Source organism: Balearica regulorum, chromosome 5 (assembly GCF_011004875.1).
Source record: "Balearica regulorum gibbericeps isolate bBalReg1 chromosome 5, bBalReg1.pri, whole genome shotgun sequence".
NCBI classification, from domain to species: Eukaryota; Metazoa; Chordata; class Aves; order Gruiformes; family Gruidae; genus Balearica; species Balearica regulorum.
The window spans coordinates 49,412,001-49,430,793 of record NC_046188.1 but is presented as its reverse complement, the minus strand read 5'-3'; the positions used below and the strand labels follow the sequence as shown (position 1 = coordinate 49,430,793).

General features: G+C 40.3%; 1 protein-coding gene across 3 annotated transcripts in view; it reads right to left on the bottom strand.

The window, feature by feature from the left end:
* Positions 1-18,793, bottom strand: part of PAMR1 (peptidase domain containing associated with muscle regeneration 1) — a 61,557-nt gene that overhangs the window by 4,636 nt on the left and 38,128 nt on the right. For 2 of the 3 annotated variants that reach the window (XM_075754795.1, XM_075754797.1), the window contains 2 exons: positions 3,789-4,001; positions 2,203-2,269 (listed from right to left, as the gene is read on the bottom strand). In XM_075754795.1, the coding sequence (XP_075610910.1) occupies positions 2,203-2,269; positions 3,789-4,001 (280 nt within the window). Of the gene's footprint in view, positions 1-2,202; positions 2,270-3,788; positions 4,002-6,688; positions 6,860-18,793 lie in introns of all 3 variants that reach the window. The other variant, XM_075754794.1, reaches the window with a different exon arrangement.

The window sequence follows — 18,793 nt, the reverse complement described above, 5'->3', positions numbered from 1 at the left end:
CTTTTCTCTAGTGAACATTTTAATAGGCAGTATTAGGAATCAATTCAGATTAAATCATGTTGATAAAGTTGCTTGATTTAGCAATTAAGAGAGATAATTGTCTCACCACAGAGATTTCATAATTGCAATAATCACTAAGCTTCCATTTAGAAATTGTACTGATTAGCTGAAACATGGCACATAATTAAAAAAAATAAATATATGCACCAGCCTAGACATGGACCATAAACTTGACCACTGTCATACTTAAATCTTCATCACTTAGAACGTGTCCCTTGGTCTAATGCTTAAAAGCACATATCTACCGAAAAAACTATTTACACCTGAAAAATTCAGCAGGACATTAATTTCCCTTGAGATTTCTGGGACTGCCTGCATCCAGAAAAGCCCAAATAATGTTTTTTCGTGTGGTAATTCCATTTTTGATCACAGAGAGATGCAGACTGCCTCCATCGTATAGAATCTGTGAGGTGATACTTAACAGCACTCAAGGAAAGTAAAGTTATTAAGAACAAGAGCAATGGCAAGTTCATTATATTTTGGAAGAAGGATGAGAGCTGCTGTGGTCATGCTAAGACTGCCAGGATCCCATTCCCTACTTACATGTGACCTTGCAATATTGCATAATCCACATTTTGCCTCACTATTGATCTATGAAATGGAGATCTTACTTCAAGGGATAAAAACAGTCCACGAACATGAGATGCCATCATGATGATCAGAGGGCTGGAGCACCTCTCCTACAAGGACAGGCTGAGAGAGTTGGGATTGTTCAGCCTGGAGAAGAGAAGGCTCTGGGGAGACCTGATAGCGGCCTTCCAGTACCTGAAGGGGGCCTACAGGAAAGATGGTGAGGGACTGTTTACAAGAGCATGTAGTGATAGGACAAGAGGTAATGGCTTTAAGCTGAAGGAGTGTAGATTTAGATTAAATATTAGGAAGAAATTCTTTACTGTGAGGGTGGTGAGGCACTGGAACAGTTTGCCCAGAGAAGCTGTGGATGCCCCATCCCTGGGAGTGTTTAAGGCCAGGTTGGATGGGGCTTTGGGCAACATGGTCTAGTGGAAGGTGTCCCTGCCCACGGCAGGGGGGTTGGAACTAGATGATCTTTAAGGTCCCCTCCAACCCAAACGATTCTATGATTCTATGATTCTATGCTATGGACATGGGGGCACATATATGCTGTCATACAGCTGGTGTTAATATCAGAAACATTTTGCATAAAAAGATCTGTGTTCAAAAGTGTATTGAGAAATTTAAGCAAGGAAAATCCCTTGATAGCTACTAAAGCTTCCTGATGGCTTCTTGGGGCCATCTCTACAATCATACATCACAGAGCTGGAGCATGAGAGCGTATTTGGGAAGTACGTGCTTGCCTTGTTCCTAAAGTCTTCTCTAGGCATCTGCTACTGGCCATTGCCACAGCCAGGATATAGCTTCAGCTGGACTTTTATTCTGACCTGGTATGGCTGTTCTTAAGACCAAAGATGAGGACAGTTCTTGCACTGCATCTAAAAATAAATAAATCATGTACTGCAAAAAAAAAAAACCCAAACCCAACCAAAAAAACCCCACCAAACCTGAAATGAGAAATTACTACTTGGACAAAACTGAACCTGAACATTGCAGCATAACTAATTCAGATTGGGCTTATTTCAAGAAATCAGCAGAAGGGTAAGCCCAGACAAGGTCAGACCATTTATTCCTTCCTCACCTTCTACTCTAGTTCCTCCTCTCCCCCATGCCCACCTCAAACCCAACTTTATATCAGTTGTGCTATATTGCTTTGGATGGTCAAACTTAATGGGAGCAGATTACATTGCTGTATCCCCTTGTCTCCTAGTGCTCTCTCCACTCATTTCTTCACTCAGATGGCACATGTCCATATTTTAAGGCACATCATTAGCCCAAGGAACGGTTCTCAGACTGTTCTCATAGCCTGGCACAAGCTTGCAAGCCTAATTCCAGCATCGTCCAGTAGTTTTCAGATCTCTAACTGTGCGTTTCGTCCTGGCTGTCTCCAGGAGCTTGCAAACCTGTGCTTAATCAGACATCCTCTCCCAGCAGCTCTCATTGCTTGGTTATCAGTGGCGTTGTAGGAATGGCGGCTCAGGCAGGCTAAACACACAGGGTGGAAAGGAAAGGAGGGAAAAAACAATCACATTTTTTCTTTAAACTGTAGTTGAGATATTGCATTCTCACCTTGACTGAACCTGCATTGGAAGCACTTTCTGTCTCACCAGGTCAGAGATCTTTGGCTCTCTGCAGGCTAGAAAAAATATAATGTCGCACAGTACTTTTTCCACATTCACAGCTCAAGTTTTACGGTTCATATACATTTCCACTCTTTACTCTCACTAGCCATAGTGGACTGGATTAAGAAAAGAGGCAGTAAGTTACGTGCATTAAAATAAAGATAAAACCTAAAGCCTTGGAAAAACTACTTCCCTACAGATCGCAGGATCTATCCCATTTACAATGGTGGAAGCAACTGAGTGTCTTCTGCACTGAGACTTTCAGCCATGGAGGAAGATTTGTCCATCAGTGTGTCTGAATGCCAGATTTACACCACTACAGCTGATGATTTGGAATCTGAACAAACTTTTGCAATAATGGAATTATTTCCATCTGTGTAGCCACACACAGCTAATCTCTGTGACTCGGCATACAGGGAAAGGCTGCAGGATGTTACAGACTTCTAAGAGTCCGTTTGCTTGTGCACCCATTGGAAGGAGCTGGAGACTGATTCAAAGGAACATCTCAGAGTTACCTGAATATGCACAAAAGAACAGAAGGGAGATCCAGGATTTGTAATTTTGCATATTCAGTTTATTTACTTTAAAAGCAGGATAAAATATTCAGGTTTATCAGTTCAAATAACTCTGCCAGGATCTCCTTCCTGCTGCACACAGTGGAAGAAAAAGAATCTTGCAGGATGGATTTTATCTATATGTCTGAGCAGTTATGTTCTGTGGGGTTTAATAATATATAGCTCTTTGTGATTACTGTATACATTAACCTTTATGTCACTATCAAAGTTAAAATCAATAAAGATGCTTTCCACAGATGATTATACATTTCAGGGAGAGAGTATTTCCATCTAAAGTGGCAGAATAAAGCAAATTCCCTAGGTGACAGACATATTCCCTTATATTATCATTACTTCAGTTAAAACAAAAATCCATTAAAATACGTGTCAAACAATTGCCCAAATTAATTAATCCATTCAGGATTTCAGACATGCTTAGAGTAGCTCCAGGTCAACAGCATAATTCCCTTTCTAGCAAAGTATTTAAAGATGTGTTTCAGTATTTTGATGAATACAGATAGTTTAACCATGTCCTCAAGTGGTTTTCTGAACCAAATCTTCAGGGCTGCAATCTACAGACTTGGCCTTTTATACTTGTAACTGGTTCCAATGACTTAAAAGGATTCTGAGAGGAGAGTTGGGCCCTATGACAGCAACTCTGATGAGACAATTACTTCCATTTCAATTCTCTACTTATCTTCTTTGATTTTACGCAGGTTTGATCCTAGAATGAGGGTAATAAGGGTCTCAGCGAACATTCCTTTCCATGTTTCAAGAGGGAAACATCTTCTAGAATCACTGGCATCTTCTCTGAGTTTAGCAGCCAGCAGAGCTGGCAAACTACCAATCTCTCTATGAAGTGTCAGATGGTTTATTCTTAGCAAAAAATGATTGTTTGGTGAGTATAAATTATATAAAAAAAAATCTAGTAAAACCATAGCAGCTTTTGTGAGTTGTGGTAAAAAGTATTGTAAACTACCTTTTATGCAGATTGGCTGCTTCCCTGACCATTCTCCATTGTCTTGGCAGGTCCTCTTTTCATTCCCACTAAGAACATACGAGTTGTTACAAAAGAAAGCAATGACTGTGCCAATTTTTGCATAGCGTCCATTCAAGAGCCCAGTGTCTTCTACTACTCTTCTGTAGCCATTGAGTGGGCCACCAGGATCTGAGCAGTTTTTTTCATCTAGAACTAACAATAGGGGGAAAAAATAGTAACCATTTTATCAAGTTCACAGCATTATTTTCACCCATCAGATTGCTTGGCAATTCATTCAGATGTTACTACACAATCCACACTTTATTAAAGGTACCTTTTCAAGACCCATCTGGGATCTCTGTCTTCAAAAAGATCACATATTAAAGAAGAATTTATAATGTACAGATGTCTGTTCATAATACACACTTCAGTCTTCACTGAAAGTGTAAGGTCCTCAAATTGTTAAAAAGACCTTAAAACACAGCTGACAATCCTGAAAAAGAACTTCAACTTTACATGATGTTAATGTCCAATTAACATTAACAGGGCTACTTCTAGAACATAAAAGGATGCACTTAAACTATTTGCAGGAAACGGGCCCTTGATGTTCTTTTCCCTTTTCAGTACTTTCAATACTTCACTAGACTTGGATAATAAAACTAGACTACTTAATTTTACTTTTAAGTTTGGTTGCATTTTGGTTTCTTAGCACTGAGAGATCTCAATAATCCAGGGAAATATGGGAATTGAAAGATAACATATATATATATATGTATTTACTGATACTAAAAATTTCATATGAAAAGCTTACTCATGCTAGGTTCTGCCTATAAAACCTCTTTTACTTCCTCCTTCTCAATATATTTCCCTTCTTTTTATTTGTGGTTGTGTTTTTTTCTCTCAATAAACTTAAATTTTTGGCCTAAAGCTGGATGACAGCATTCCCTATGTGATGCTAATAAATGCTTTTCCCTAAATTTTTCACTCTTCTGTTCCTTCTATTTAGCAGCTGAAAAGGTACTTTTTTTTTCCTTTCGATTTCATCCTTCATCATTTCATCAAGTTTTCTTGTCAGGCTCACAGTAACATGCAATTCTGTTTAATTCCTTTGCCTGATGTCTTACTGCATGATAACCAGTGAACATCTAGTTTAGACAGTTAGTGTTGGTGCTGTTCTCTGCTTATGGAGGGCTGAGAAGACTGAGACATATAAATTGACCAGAAATGACCTCTTCATGTCATTGCTTCAGACTCCACGGCCTGCTGAGCCTCACTTCCCAAAAGCACCAACATATAACAAAGCACTTTTAAACATTTATTTAAATCCCTGTGAAATCAGCACAGTAACAGTGCATAGGTATGGCCCTGTCCTGTTCCCATATCCTCATGTCACCAGAGCCCAGCTCAGCCAAGCATGTAAACACATAGCTAACCGTAACAGTATAAGTTCAATGAACTCTTAACATTGAGTATATACTTCAATCTAAGCATATATTTCAGTGCTTTCTTTAACAACATTGGATTTTAGCATATACTGAAGGTTATCTATGTACTTAAATACTTTTCCACATGAGTCATATTCAGTAAACAAAGAGTACATCTGAACTTCATCATCTCAAACAGGAGAAAGGGAGGAGCAGAGCTCTGTCTGTTTTTAATTTGGCTCCATTTTTTTTCTCTGTACCTCACAGGCCCTCTCACTTGTGAACCACAAGTGCCTGATAAATTGATAGCAGCTAAAGACTACGGGGAATCACCCACAGTATAATGCTTCATTTGCAAGTTGCTTTCTGCACTGATATCTAGCCTACAGACATCATCAAATGAGCAGAGTGCATGTTTCCAAATGTACCTAAGCTTGATCAAGTAAGTCAATGCAGACCTTCTCTTATTTCATCCTATGCCTATCAGTAACTTTAACAGTAATTCTCTTCTTCCCTAAGCTCAGGGTTATGACTTTTTGCTGGATTAGAAACAAAGAGAAAACATCTGGGAAGGAGAGACCCAAATTACACCACCTAGCACTTCAGTAACAGACAAGTCTAGAGACAGATCTTTCAATAGATCTTTAACCAGGGATGTCATGCAGCAGGGACTTTAGCACAATCCTGATACTACATTTAGTGCAACCAGAGACATTCTCTCTAGATAAAAGAATGCCTATTGCTTGCTCTTTCAGATGAGCTTACATGCAGCTGTTCCACAACACTCCCCCCCAAATTTACATTGTTTACCACAACACACTTGTAAAAGCACTTTTCCAATTGATAAAATTGTTCTGGAATATGGAAAAAAATTGTGCAATACAAAACAGCCAAAGAAAAATTAAAAGGCTCTTTGAATGAGAAGAAGGGGCTTGGAATTTCACAGCTGAATCAATGTGAATGGTAGGCATGCCAGCTTGCACAGCTAGAATGAATGGAAGTTACTCTTTTATCAATTTTTCTCTAGGATGGGAATTCTGTTGAAATAGAAGTCTAGCCTTCGTGCAGTAAGCCCCTAATCACCTCCACAGAGTGTACCAGACTTCTGCAGAGAAGGTATCAGAGGTACATAGTAATGGAAATAGCTATTCATGGTTGCACAATGTCCCTCACTTGGTTTTGGTCCTAGACATTTTCAGTCTGTGTGTAAGAAGGATGTATCCCTAAAGTCTTTGAGGAAATTATTTTTCAGTCATTTGATGTTTCATTCAGATCTTTATATAAGCAAGTCTTGCAGGCTTGGGCTCCAGCAGAGTAAAATAAGAATCCCTACTGCTTCTTAAAGACAGGAAGACAAAAGAACATCATGTTAAGCCATTGATCTACCAAATTTCAAGTGAGATTTGGATATTCTAGTTTCATGTGAATACATTGGCCAAAAAATTTGATAAGAATCAAAACTTAAAGTGACCTTACCACATTCAGGATGATGTGTTGACCAAATCCCATCAAGCTGACAGTAGGCAACACGGCTGCCTTTTAAGCTGTAACCTGCGTTGCACTTGAAGTAAACCTGGGCCCCGTATTTAAAGTCATCTCCTTCCACAATACCATGAGCGGGAGCACCTGGAGTCCTACACATCACCACTGACAGTTCAGATATTTCAAAAAAATCCACTGTTATTACAAAACAGGACTGTGTTAGGATGATTCTTTATTTAGAACATTGAAAACCAATTAAAATGGGCACAGAAGTCAAAATTACAAGACAGGTATATGCCGATCTTCAGAAAGTTGTTTAGATGTCAGTTCTACACACACTTACATGTACACCACTTTTCAAAACATATCTAGATCCATTCAGTTCAATGGGATTACTCAGAAGCATGGAGTGATCATGTGCATAAGCATTAGTATCATTAGGGCACATTTGCTCAAAATACTAGTACTTGAAGCACTTTCCATCTTAACAGCGGTTTTGAGTGAGCTACCATGATTGGGCAAGAAAAAATTTAGACCCTTAAAAGGCTTATATGTGCAATTCTTTCAAATTCTTCTTTCCATTTTTATATGGTTTTTTTTCAGATAACCTCACAGAAATATTAAAGTATCATTATTTGCGTAGATCAAACATTATCATAATGACATTAAAAACGAACCTTGATATTTACCAAACTGTGATATTTACCCTTTCCACAGGGTATGCTCTGTTGGGAAAATACTTACAGACAATAGTCTATTTAATTACTGCAAATAGTAAATATTAGATTAAACATTATAAGCAAGATTTCTCTGAAAGCATCAAACCACCCATGCTAAATCAGAACAAAGGTCCATCCACCACAGAAGCCTGTCTTCAATGGCACTCAACAGTAGATTTGATGGAAGGAATATAAAAACAGAGCAAGCATATAGAATACTTTCCTGGCATATTCTGGCACCATTCAGCAATCTGGGGCTCAAGGACTACCTGAACTACAATGGTATTTTTGGTATAACATACCCTGGTGATTTATTTTTTTTAACATTAATTTGTCTGAGTATTTTCTAAACTCAACTATATGCTTGGTGTCCACAACATGGCAATGAGTTCTCCAGACTAAGTGTTGTGTGAAAAATACACTGCCTTCTTTGGTTTGTTTTCATTTGATAATTTCATTTGATGCTCTGCTTTCTGCATTATGAGAGACAGGGAACATCCATGCACTATTCATCTTCTTCAAGTCACTTTTAAGACTAATTTTCTGTACGTAGAAATTACATGTATGTATCTTCTGTATGTAGACATTACAACAATGTAGGAAAAACAGGTTTTTAAATATTTTACACCTTTATGCATCTCTGTGTGTGTCTCTGGTTTTGCCTGGGCATTCATTGTGGAAGATGGCAAAATAAAGGATTCAGTGCAGTTTTAGATATGCGGGGGCGGGGGGGGGGGGGGGTGGTGTTTATCATGACCTGTGCTACTCTGCTGAAGATACATAGATAGATAGATAGATAGCTAATAGATAGATAGATAGATAGATAGATAGAAAGAATGCTAAAGAGATCACACTTTATACTTTATGCTTTTAGAATTTGATCGTTTTCTGTTTTGCCTCATAGCTAGTTGCTTACTAACCTACAGCCAAATTTTGATCCTTACACTTCCAGAGGAAAAGCTTTTCTGAGGCCTTAGCTCTGTAATCCTCTACATGGAACACACATGAATGCATCCTATTTATATGCATGTGGACAGAACTTGCTCCACAGAAATTCCCCTCATTTTGTTGATCTACTACAAACATCAAACAATGAGTCAGCTGAATAATTTGTGCACTAGTAAGCACAAGTCTTGGAAAGAAAAACTGTCTAACATTTAAGCATTAAAGAAGGGCCCAGACTCACTGCTTCAAATCAAAACACATCCAGTTAGGGGAGCTCAGCATTTCCTCTTGGCTGCACGTGTTCTGCATCAGTCTCATCTTTAGTGAAAGAATAATGGTAAAAATGACATTTCTCATGTGAAATATAGGGACACATGCATATATAGGTGCATATGTATATACACAAGCACATACATAAATGAAAGGGAAATAATGGGAGCGTAGATCTTCTAGGTGTTTTAAATTCTCAGAACAGTTGTCTTCCCAGTCACGATCTTTGTATTCCCAGTCACTCCCTCCATATCTTTCTCTGAACAGCAATTCATTTCATTACATTTATATTTCTCTCTTTCAATGTAAAGTCACCCTCAGCTTGTCAAATGAGAAAAGATGATTAGAAACATCTGTGCAACTCAGAGTTCTCCTTTTTATCATAAATACAGGTTTTCTGTTTTGCTTGTGGTCCAGTTGAGCTCTGCAGAACAAATGCTTTGGTTCTTTTGTGTTCTAGGTCCTTCCTGGAAAAAGTGTCACCAAGCTACATTTTTTTTTTCTACAAACCTATAAGTATTTGTTCTTGTTCAGTCTCCTAAGTGATTAAGATACTTAGTTTCTAGTCCTTTTTGATTTGCTCTGGTTGCCAAACTTTCTTGAGATTCTCTGAGCCAGTGTGACCCAGCTGGAACAACGCAGGGTTTATTTATGATGTAATTCAGTGTTTTGTGCAACAGAAAATGTGCAATTAGTCCTGGAACTATGGCCTAGAGTAGAGGATACAGAGGCAGAAGGTCATGAGATCTAATCATAGCTACAAAACTGTATCCATGGCTTCATTTGCTGTATCTAACAAATGAGAGCACCCTTTTCCTCACAGCGATGTTATAAGCATTAACTCATACACGCTTGTGTCACAGAGTAACCGTGGGGTTTCTCTGATGGCAAAACAACTAAGTATTATTAACAGATGTATCCCTTTTGTTACCTGTGCCTTTATCTACTGGTTGTCTGTTTTCTTGTAACACAGGACCTTCCCTCATGCTCTGTCCTACTCTTTAAACTTTACCACTGTAGGCATAGCCACTCATTTTATTTTTTTATTTGGAACATTTTGTAAGTTCATTCTTTCTCTCTACAAATTAAATGTGGTTTTGAATCTTGAGATGTTCCCTGCATCTCAGTACCACAGCTGAGATCTCTGTTTTCAGCTATATTATCTAGCCTGAAAGTCACATACAGTAACTCTAGTACCTGCCTCTACTGCTTTGGTTTCAGCTCTATAGCTTATTAGTCTCTTCAGTTTGACTTGCCTTTTATTCCTTTCACCTAATATGTTTCAGGCAGCTCTTCTGCACCTTTTCCCTTTACTTGTGAACACTTCAGGAAATGGAGCTTTGAAGAGTTATTGTGAAAGGAATCCTAGCCCGTGTGCTTCATCCAATTCTCTCTTATCTTTTTGTGGATAGCTTCCCATCAGTAGTGTGAATTTGACTGGTTCCACTGAATTTTAGGAAATTCCAATGAATTTCCTTTTTTTTTTTGTTTGAGATATTTTATTGAAGTCTTTCTCCTGGTGTAAGACTATATCCAACTCTCCAACAGATGTTTCTCAGAAGTTGAAAAGAAAGGAAAAGAACATTTACAAAATGTCATTCATACCTAGCTCTTCCCTTACCCTCTGGATACACACACTACCCATAAAATCCAGCCACCTGAGCTGACCCAATTCTCTTCAGTTTCTAAGCTCTCTAAGATATTTTACATGATTTCAGATTCCCTTGCCTAGGCAGGATGGGCCTGATCCTGCCATCTACTGAGTATTTCTGCCTATCAGTCCTCCTTCTCTGTGTTGTCCAGCTTTCACAGTCATGCGGGCTGGATCCTCCTGCCAGCCCTCACCCACCCACAGCCACCCCCATCTCACCTGGTGTGCACCCCCAGCTATACCTGTGCCTGGTCTAGCCTGACTGCTACAGCAGAGACGAGGCTGTGAGCTGTCTGGACACCACTTCCTTTGGAAGCAGGTGGTGGGCTGGCCAGGAGTAATCCATAGGTTGGAACTGTTCCTAGGCCACTAGTTAGACTGCTTTTCTCCAAGTGAAATAAATGATTCCTACTGCCCAGTGACTCTGGCTTCCTTCCTTTAAGGTGTCTTAGACATGTGTCATTTGTGCTGTGTTTGGCTACAGCATTACTTGTCCATAGCAAAATGAGAAAGGAAGGAGCAGGAAAATCTGTCTTGATAATCCATAGGAGGACTTTCTTACTGACACAGCAGTGGTTAAAGAAAGAACTAGCATCCATAGGTCTTATCCTACTTTAAGGCCCTATCAACATTTACCTAGTGTTAGTACAATGCCCTCTGAATAGCAGTCACTGCCCAGCTTTGCACAAAAGTAATACCTTACCTTTTCTCTCAGTGTATTTTGCAAAGCAGACAGAGGAAGAATCAAAAGACAAGGTAGAGAGCTTCAGACAAAATTATCTATTAAATGTATCATGAAGGTAGCAATACTCACCCCAAACTGTAAGGTTTAAGACAACCCTGCTAAAATGGAACTGTGTCAGGATTTCAGGTTGCAGTGCTCAGTCTCTGCACTTTTCTCTCCACAAAAAGAAGACCAAAGCCACCAGAAACCCAGAAAATGGACTAGGTGGCTGCAAAATTCTATTATAAGATGGTAATAGACAGCCAAATATGAAAGACATTCATTCAAGGTCTGCCAAAAAAAGTCTGAGCAACCCAGAGACTCCATGAGGATCAGGCTGATCCCGTTCTTCATGCTATGGTGTCATCACAGCTATAAATATTCTGGTGAATTTATATATAGAAAACAATACAAGAACTGGAGACATTTCAGGGAAAGGTGAATCTAATGTTAGGGCAATATAATCTTGATAGTGACTAAGAGCTAAGAATGACCATCATGGTCATGCAACAGCTAAAAACCACAATAATCTAAAAGCTAAAACCAGAAAGGATACAATAAAATGTTTAAAGGAAGACAAAGAGGTATATTCAGGCAGGATAAAATTAAGAACAGGAGAAACTTTCTTACTCAAGAAAAACACTGTAAAAGTCTCCTTGACAAATGTCTGAAAGGCATAGTAGGATGTAAGTGGAAATGATACAAGTCTCATCATTTGAAAAATGAAACTTGAGCTAAAAAGAAAACTGGAACAGACTTTGGAGAGAACAGAGTAGCAATAGCAAGCCCAATATGAGCTAAGAGTTTTGTTCTGGTTTTTTTATTTATTTTTTTTTCCATATTTTGCTACACAATATTGTTCCTGAGAAGTTCCACAATTAATCTATACAGGCATATAGGTAACCCTTGTCACTTTAGGGTCTGAGGCGAGTTTTGGCCTGATACAGCTCTGTACAGTTCAGAAGAGAGCAAAAAGTAGGAAGGTAGAAGACAAGGTGGCTATAGGCACTTCTGGCAGAAATGCTCAATTGTGACAGCCCAGATGTTAAAGAGAGAATAAAAACGAGAACTGCCTCAAGTGTCTATATAACAAACTCACAGATTCCCAATGAAACTTATTACCCTTCTTGCCTCTTACTTTGGTGTCTTGGAAAAAATAAAACAATATTTCTGACCCATATGAAACATTAAAATGGCTCCACATTTCACAGACAACTTTCCGCAATCTGAGAAACACTAGACTAGAGGAATGGTAAGTTGCTGAATTTTTAAGTAAATGTTCCATTTTAATAACAACAGTGCAAATTCCTCTCCCTTTTAAATTATACGTAAGAGACATTCCTCAGATCTGAATTATCTGTCATTTAGAAATAGTTTTCATGCTCATTTTATCACCAGTGAGATAAATTAGATGATCTCCTGAGCTATACTTTATTCTCTTCAATGTCCTTCAACTCCTGCCTGGTGGAATTATCATTTGCTTTTGTCCCAGAGTCCCTTCATTAAATGAACACCATTTTTTTCTGCTGCCTTCCTCTTACCCACTTCCTCATTAAATAATATATAACCCCTCATACATATCATACATTATCTCTGAATTCTGGATACCCTTTCAATAATATATGGCATGCCTGAAATAAATCTCATTTCTCATTGCTGGTACTAATAAAAGGTTTAAATTTCCATTTTTGTCCCCCCTGAAATATTACATGTAAGAGCTTGTAACTGTATGGAGTTTTGTTCTTAATTTGCTTACAGGATATTTTAATACTGCTAAAGAAGTTATCTTGTTGCATATTCCCAAGTTAGAGTTTGGCTTTCAGGCTGACCCGTGCTAATGTACTGTCCTAGTTTTAGCTGGGATGGAGTTAATTTTCCTCCTAGTGGTGGGTATAGTGCTGTGTTTTGGATTTAGGATGAGAATAATGTTGATAACACCCTGCTATCTTGTTTGTTGCTAGGCAATGTTTACACGAATTCAAGTACTTTTCAGCTTCTCATACTGCCCTGCCAGTGAGGAGGCTGGTGATGCACGAGAAGCCAGGAGGGGACACGTCCAGGACAGCTTACCCAAACTGGCTAAAGGGATATTCCATACCATACGGTGTCAAGCTCAGTATATAACTTGGAAGGAGCTGGCTGGGTGTTTAGACTGCAGCTCGGGAACTAGCTGGGCATCGGTAGTCTGCGGGTGGTGAGCAATTGTGCTGTGCATCATTTGTTTTGCATATTCTTTTATTATGATTATGATTATGATTATTATGTTCCTTTTCTGTCATATTAAACTGTCTTTATCTCAACCCACAAGTTTTACTTTTTTTTTCCCCAATTCTCTCCCCCATCCCACTGTGGGGGAGGAAGGAGGTGGGAGCAAACAGCTGTGTGGCTGTTTTAGCTGCCTGTCAGGTTAAACCACGACATGTATATAACACATTTTAACTATCAAGTAGAAGCTCTGGGGAATGTTTTTCCATGTACTTGTAATACTGCTTCCACATAAAGTGTGCTGGCACGCTCAGTGGAGGCCAAACACTGAAAATGGCCATAGAAACTGCACCTGGTAACAAGCAGGGGAGTAGAGCAGCTTCTGCAGTTATGAATACTAGCATATGTGATCTGCAGCGAAAGAGAGAGTTATGGACTTGCTTTGGGACTCTGGGTGCCACCATCCTAGCCAAACAAGTCTAATGACTGTCAGAGAAAGCCTGAGAAAGCCTGAAACTCTAGAGAAAGCCTGGTAGAGACTGAAGAAATTTAAATAACTATCCTCAGAAACAGGACATGTTGTCAGGAGAAAGCCTAAGTGACATTATTTTCTCTAGTGAATGTTATCATGACCCAGCATGCTACTAAAAGCCACAGCAGTCCCTAAGCCAAAGAAACACTGAACAGGGAACCTCAACATCAGGATTTGGGATCCTGAGCTTTGGGGTTTCCTGGCTCCAGAACAGTGGCTGGAAAGTGCTCTGGAGCCAGAGAACCTGGAAGCCCCAGAAATCACAGCTCCAAGATGCTATTGCTGGAGGGAGTATAACATGCAGAGCATGTGGAAGTGAATTTTTTTTCTCTCTGATTAAAGAAATAATAATAATAAAAAATTCCAGCAGAAAAAATAATTTTCTTTGAAAATTTACTGCTATGAAACCATTCTAACAGAAAACTCCCAGCCAGCTCTACCTACATGCACTTCATGCAGCTCACTAATATTTGCAGTTGCTGCCTATGCCAACTCTGCTAAAGTCAACAGTAGTAAATCCCATCAGGTTTGACTTTTGGCCTGCAAGTCTCTAATTTGATCAAATTCTTGGTTTAACTTTCATTTTTGAGGGCAAGTCTGACTACATGACTACCTGAGTATTATTATATAACAGTTCTTAAAGCTTATAATCTCTGTATTTCTGAAGTTTTTTATAAAATTAGTGTCTGCCTGCATTTTACTGCTGGGGAAGCTATAGGACAGAGATAACAGTGATTCACCTGAAGGCAAACAGTGAGTGAGTGGCAGAGCTAGGAACAATCCTGTCATCTCCTGATATTCTTACTACATTTACGTTTAAACTGACCCAGCTTTGTGCAGAAATCAGCATTGTATAATTATACCATTACATAATCCACACATTATTCTCAGCAGCAGTGTTTTGTACAAAGGTGACGGAGCCATATGGGAGCAGATAGATCAGTGTGCCTGAACGCAAAGGAGGGAACCAGCTGTGAAAAGCTTAGCAGTTACTGGTGGGTATTGTGATGCCCTTTGCAGAGCCCCATGAGTAAAGAGCTTTTCTGAATTCAGACTTACAGAATTTGTTGTCTTCACTCAGAGCTTATTTCCTCATCTTGGGCCATGAGCTCTGTCAGTCCATGTAAATACCATTTATTCCTGCACTTATCCCTTCTCTCCCCAGCATGCATCCATAAGGTGAGGACGCCCCAGGTTCTCACAGGGTTTGCTGGCAGAAAAGAACTAACGTGGGAGAGGACTCAGATGGCTCTCCTGAGACATCATCCCTCTGCAGCTTGGCATAGCAGCCCAGAGACAGTTAATGCCTAACACATAAGCCCACAGAGACTAACTTTAGCCAAAAGCATAAGGATATTGGCTGTCAAAATGTTTTTGGAATGGCTGTGTCCTCAAGGAAGGAATGAGGTGAGGCATTTCTGGAGGCTTTGTCTCAGAGTGCTCAGGAGAACTTTTTTATTCCTTCTCATAAGCAGTGAGCACGGCTTTTAAGCAAGCACATGAGCTTGGCCATGGATTTGATGAAACAGCCTGCCAGCATTGGGAAGCATCAGGCCATCCTGCCATCCTGAGGCAGTGTGGCTGTGCACTTTCCTCTCTACAGGGCTGCCAGACCTTGATGTAGTAGGTCACACACACTATGAGGCAGGAGCCCTGGCTCCAGACTTATGCTTTAGGAGTCCCAGCATTCTTGTCTGGCTCTTGTTTGCCTTCAAGGTTCTCTGCATGCTGGGATCATGGGCACATCATAAATCTGCTGATAGCAACATCGATTCATGAGGCCCTGCAGCATTATGTAAGTTGTGATGGGAATGTCCTTCTCTCTGTGACACTGCTGACACTCTCCCTAAGCCTGCAGTCATTTCAGCACAGGCTTTTTTCCTACAAGGAGCATAATTCACAGTGATGGTACTTACACTCAGGAAAGACCCTGGCATCTTCTGATGCTGCTCTCAAGATCAACTCTCAGCTCAAGCTCTCCTGAATACATGGTAGCAAACACTGTGGGATCCACCATAAGGACATTAACCTTCTTGCCACCACCTCCCTGAACCTCCCACCTCTCCTACACTGGACAGCGCTGCTGACTAGGAAGCCACACACTGACAAGCAGCCCAGCTGTTCTCCTCCAAACCCTGGCAAGAGCTGGACGTGAATGAGAGCAGAAGAGACTTGATGACATTAGCTTTGCTATTTGATCATCATTCTCCCCACAGCAGAACAAACTGCTGGGAGCTGAACTGCTTTGGAGGACAGGTGGTCTTGGTCAGGATTCTCTGAGGGAAATGCTTTCCAGGGGTGATGTGTGTTTGTATGGGCCATGTCTGAGGGGGCTTATGATGTCTAGCATGCTTGCTTTGTTGCCCCTCAGAACTATTACTTTATGGAGTTGGCAGGCTCTGCCTTTTGGGTGAAAAAAGAGTGTGGTTGCAACTTTTACAACCAGAAATTAGAAGGGGACGAACAAGGAAAGCCAAGAGTGCTAAGGTTTGGGTAGAAAATTATTTATTTTAAAGCAAGACTCTCAAAGCAGAGAACAAATACATGCAAACACTGCAGCAGATCCTGTACAGGAAAGGGCAAGGAAACCACTGTGATATAAAAAGGTGTTCACAGTGATGGCAGTGTTTTCTAGAATAAGGACACTCTTGGACCCTGAAGAACAAGGATGCGCTGCACAGCTATAGCCACACACCCAAGCAGCACTGCTCTGCTTGGTCATGTCTGTCACCACAGACTCAGCAACAAGTGGGCAAGGCTTTAGGCTGGGGTCTCAGAGGTACCTCCAACATTATCACAGGCACTTTAGCTGGCAAGGCTAAGATACTAATAATCAGGTCCACAAAAGTGTCCGTGTCATGGTGATTTCAGTAGCTAAAAGAGCAAATAGGTGCCTAAATGTTACTTAGGAAATGGCCTTCAGTCCTGGAGGGATAACAAGGATTATTCCCCCAAAGTGCCCCCCTGCATTGCAGTAGCTTCCATTGATGTTGCTAGCAAAGGAGGATTTTGGATAAACTATCTCTGCCCTCACTCACTTGTGTTTCAAAGGAGAGGAAACTCTCCACCCTCCTTTGTGCCTCTTGTGATGCCCCAGGACACATTCTCCAGCTCCATGCCCAGCTCCAGCCACAGCTCATGCAGAAATATTGGGGCAGACAATTCACCACAAAGATTTTTGGCCTTAATTTATCCCCGATGAAAGAGTCCTGAAAGTTCAAATCTCCTCTCATTGTTGCATTTTGCCAGTCCTTACATTAATCCTGGAAATGTCAAAGGAAATCATAACAAGAGCAACTGATCAGCCAACCCCAAGTACCAGAGACAGTAGATTTCTAGTCCTGCTCTCTAGGCCTCTTCGTTTTTGCAGTGGTTCCACCAGCTAGGAATAATTAAACAAAACTATGACATAATCCCTACTGAAATCCAAATCTTTTCATTCCCTTCCAGCCAATTGGAACTCACCCCTGATGTTTTCCAGCTCCCTGCTTCTGTGAATGAGACCGTATCCATGTGAAAATATGCTTGGATCACCAACTGTGATTTATTCATCCGGAGGTAATTTGGAGGTTGTTGCTTACAATTAGCCACTTGATCTTTATCAGCATTGTTCTTAGCCCTTAGAAAGCTGTGTCTCTGGACACAATCTTTCCGGTACTTGGATGGCCTATTTAATCATACAACTGGACCTGTTTGTGCATGGGATTCTAGAGTGAGTGAAATCCTTACAATCCTCAACATTCACTTTCTGTATCAGTGACAAGAACTAATATTTATAAATTCCCCAATGTGTCCCTTGGAAAATGTCACAATATCACGCTGCAGAGGAGAGCACTATCTGCTCAGGAGGAAGACTGTAGGGGAACAGAGAAGCTGATATGCTCATTATTATACCAAATTGCAAAGGAGAGTAAATCACCTTGAAGTGTTTCATTTTGGAAATGTCAGCTTTCCAGCTAAATAGGGACAAGCTTAGGCAATTCTGGATGAGAAAGACACTCTAAAGAAATGCATATTGCTTCAAAATTATGTTTGTGAATGTGCATTAACTATAACAGGCAATGTTGTATTGTATAGATTGACCCAAGTGTAGCTGATGATGATAGAATAGTTTATTCAGCCTTTTTCTGGGATCTGAGCTGGATTTCAGACAGAAGGAAAGATGTGGCATTGCCTGTTTAAGAAAAAGGGATGGAAATTACCAAGTGTTGAGATGAGAGTGTAGGGAAAATAAAATTAAGGCAACTAAAAAGCAGGAGAGTACTAAGAAAGTAGTAGGGCAATTTGGTTGGCTGTGAAATGCAGTTCCTGAGCTCGTGAAGAAACCAAAGAGGAGTATGGGAGCCATAAGAAAGAGCAAGTGGGATAATGTCTGGTCGTTTGTGTCATCATTCCTACTGCCTGGGGCCATTCTGCCTTGGCAGCATTTTGTATATCAGCTGCAAACAGCATGCAAGACAGTGAAATCATGCCCATGAGCACAATAAAGGGAAGTGCGTAAGGCAGCTTGCCTCAGAGATGTTTGAGTGTAAAATCCTCATGAAGGAATGAAGCTTTTGAATGAACTTTGGAGGGAAAAGAATGAAACTGACAGCATTTAAGCATGCCGGTTATTCCAGCAAACATTCAAAGTAGTTTTAAGGTTACCCCAAAGCACTGCAAGAATGTGCACTCTTGCACCCCAGAAGCTATGAACAGTGTATCAGTAGTCTTCAGAGAGGATGAGTGGTTAGAGGCAGAGACCCCAAATCTATAAACTACTCTGGGCCCTCTTCTCATTTCTTCCAGCTCCAAAGAAATGAAAAGATACATCTCCTCTCCCTCAGCTAGGAGGCAGAAAACATCTCCATCAGCAATTTATAATCTGTGACCTTTGCAAAAGGTGAGGGTGAGCCTAAAGTGTGCCAGTGATGTAGACTGGTTTTTTGGACTGCATGCAGTTATTCTGTGCTGAAGAGCTGATTTATGCCATACATTAGAGCAGACCTGTCAGGAAGACTTAGTTTCCTAAGTGATTCAGTGATGAAATGACAGGGAAAAGTATCTTTGTGCC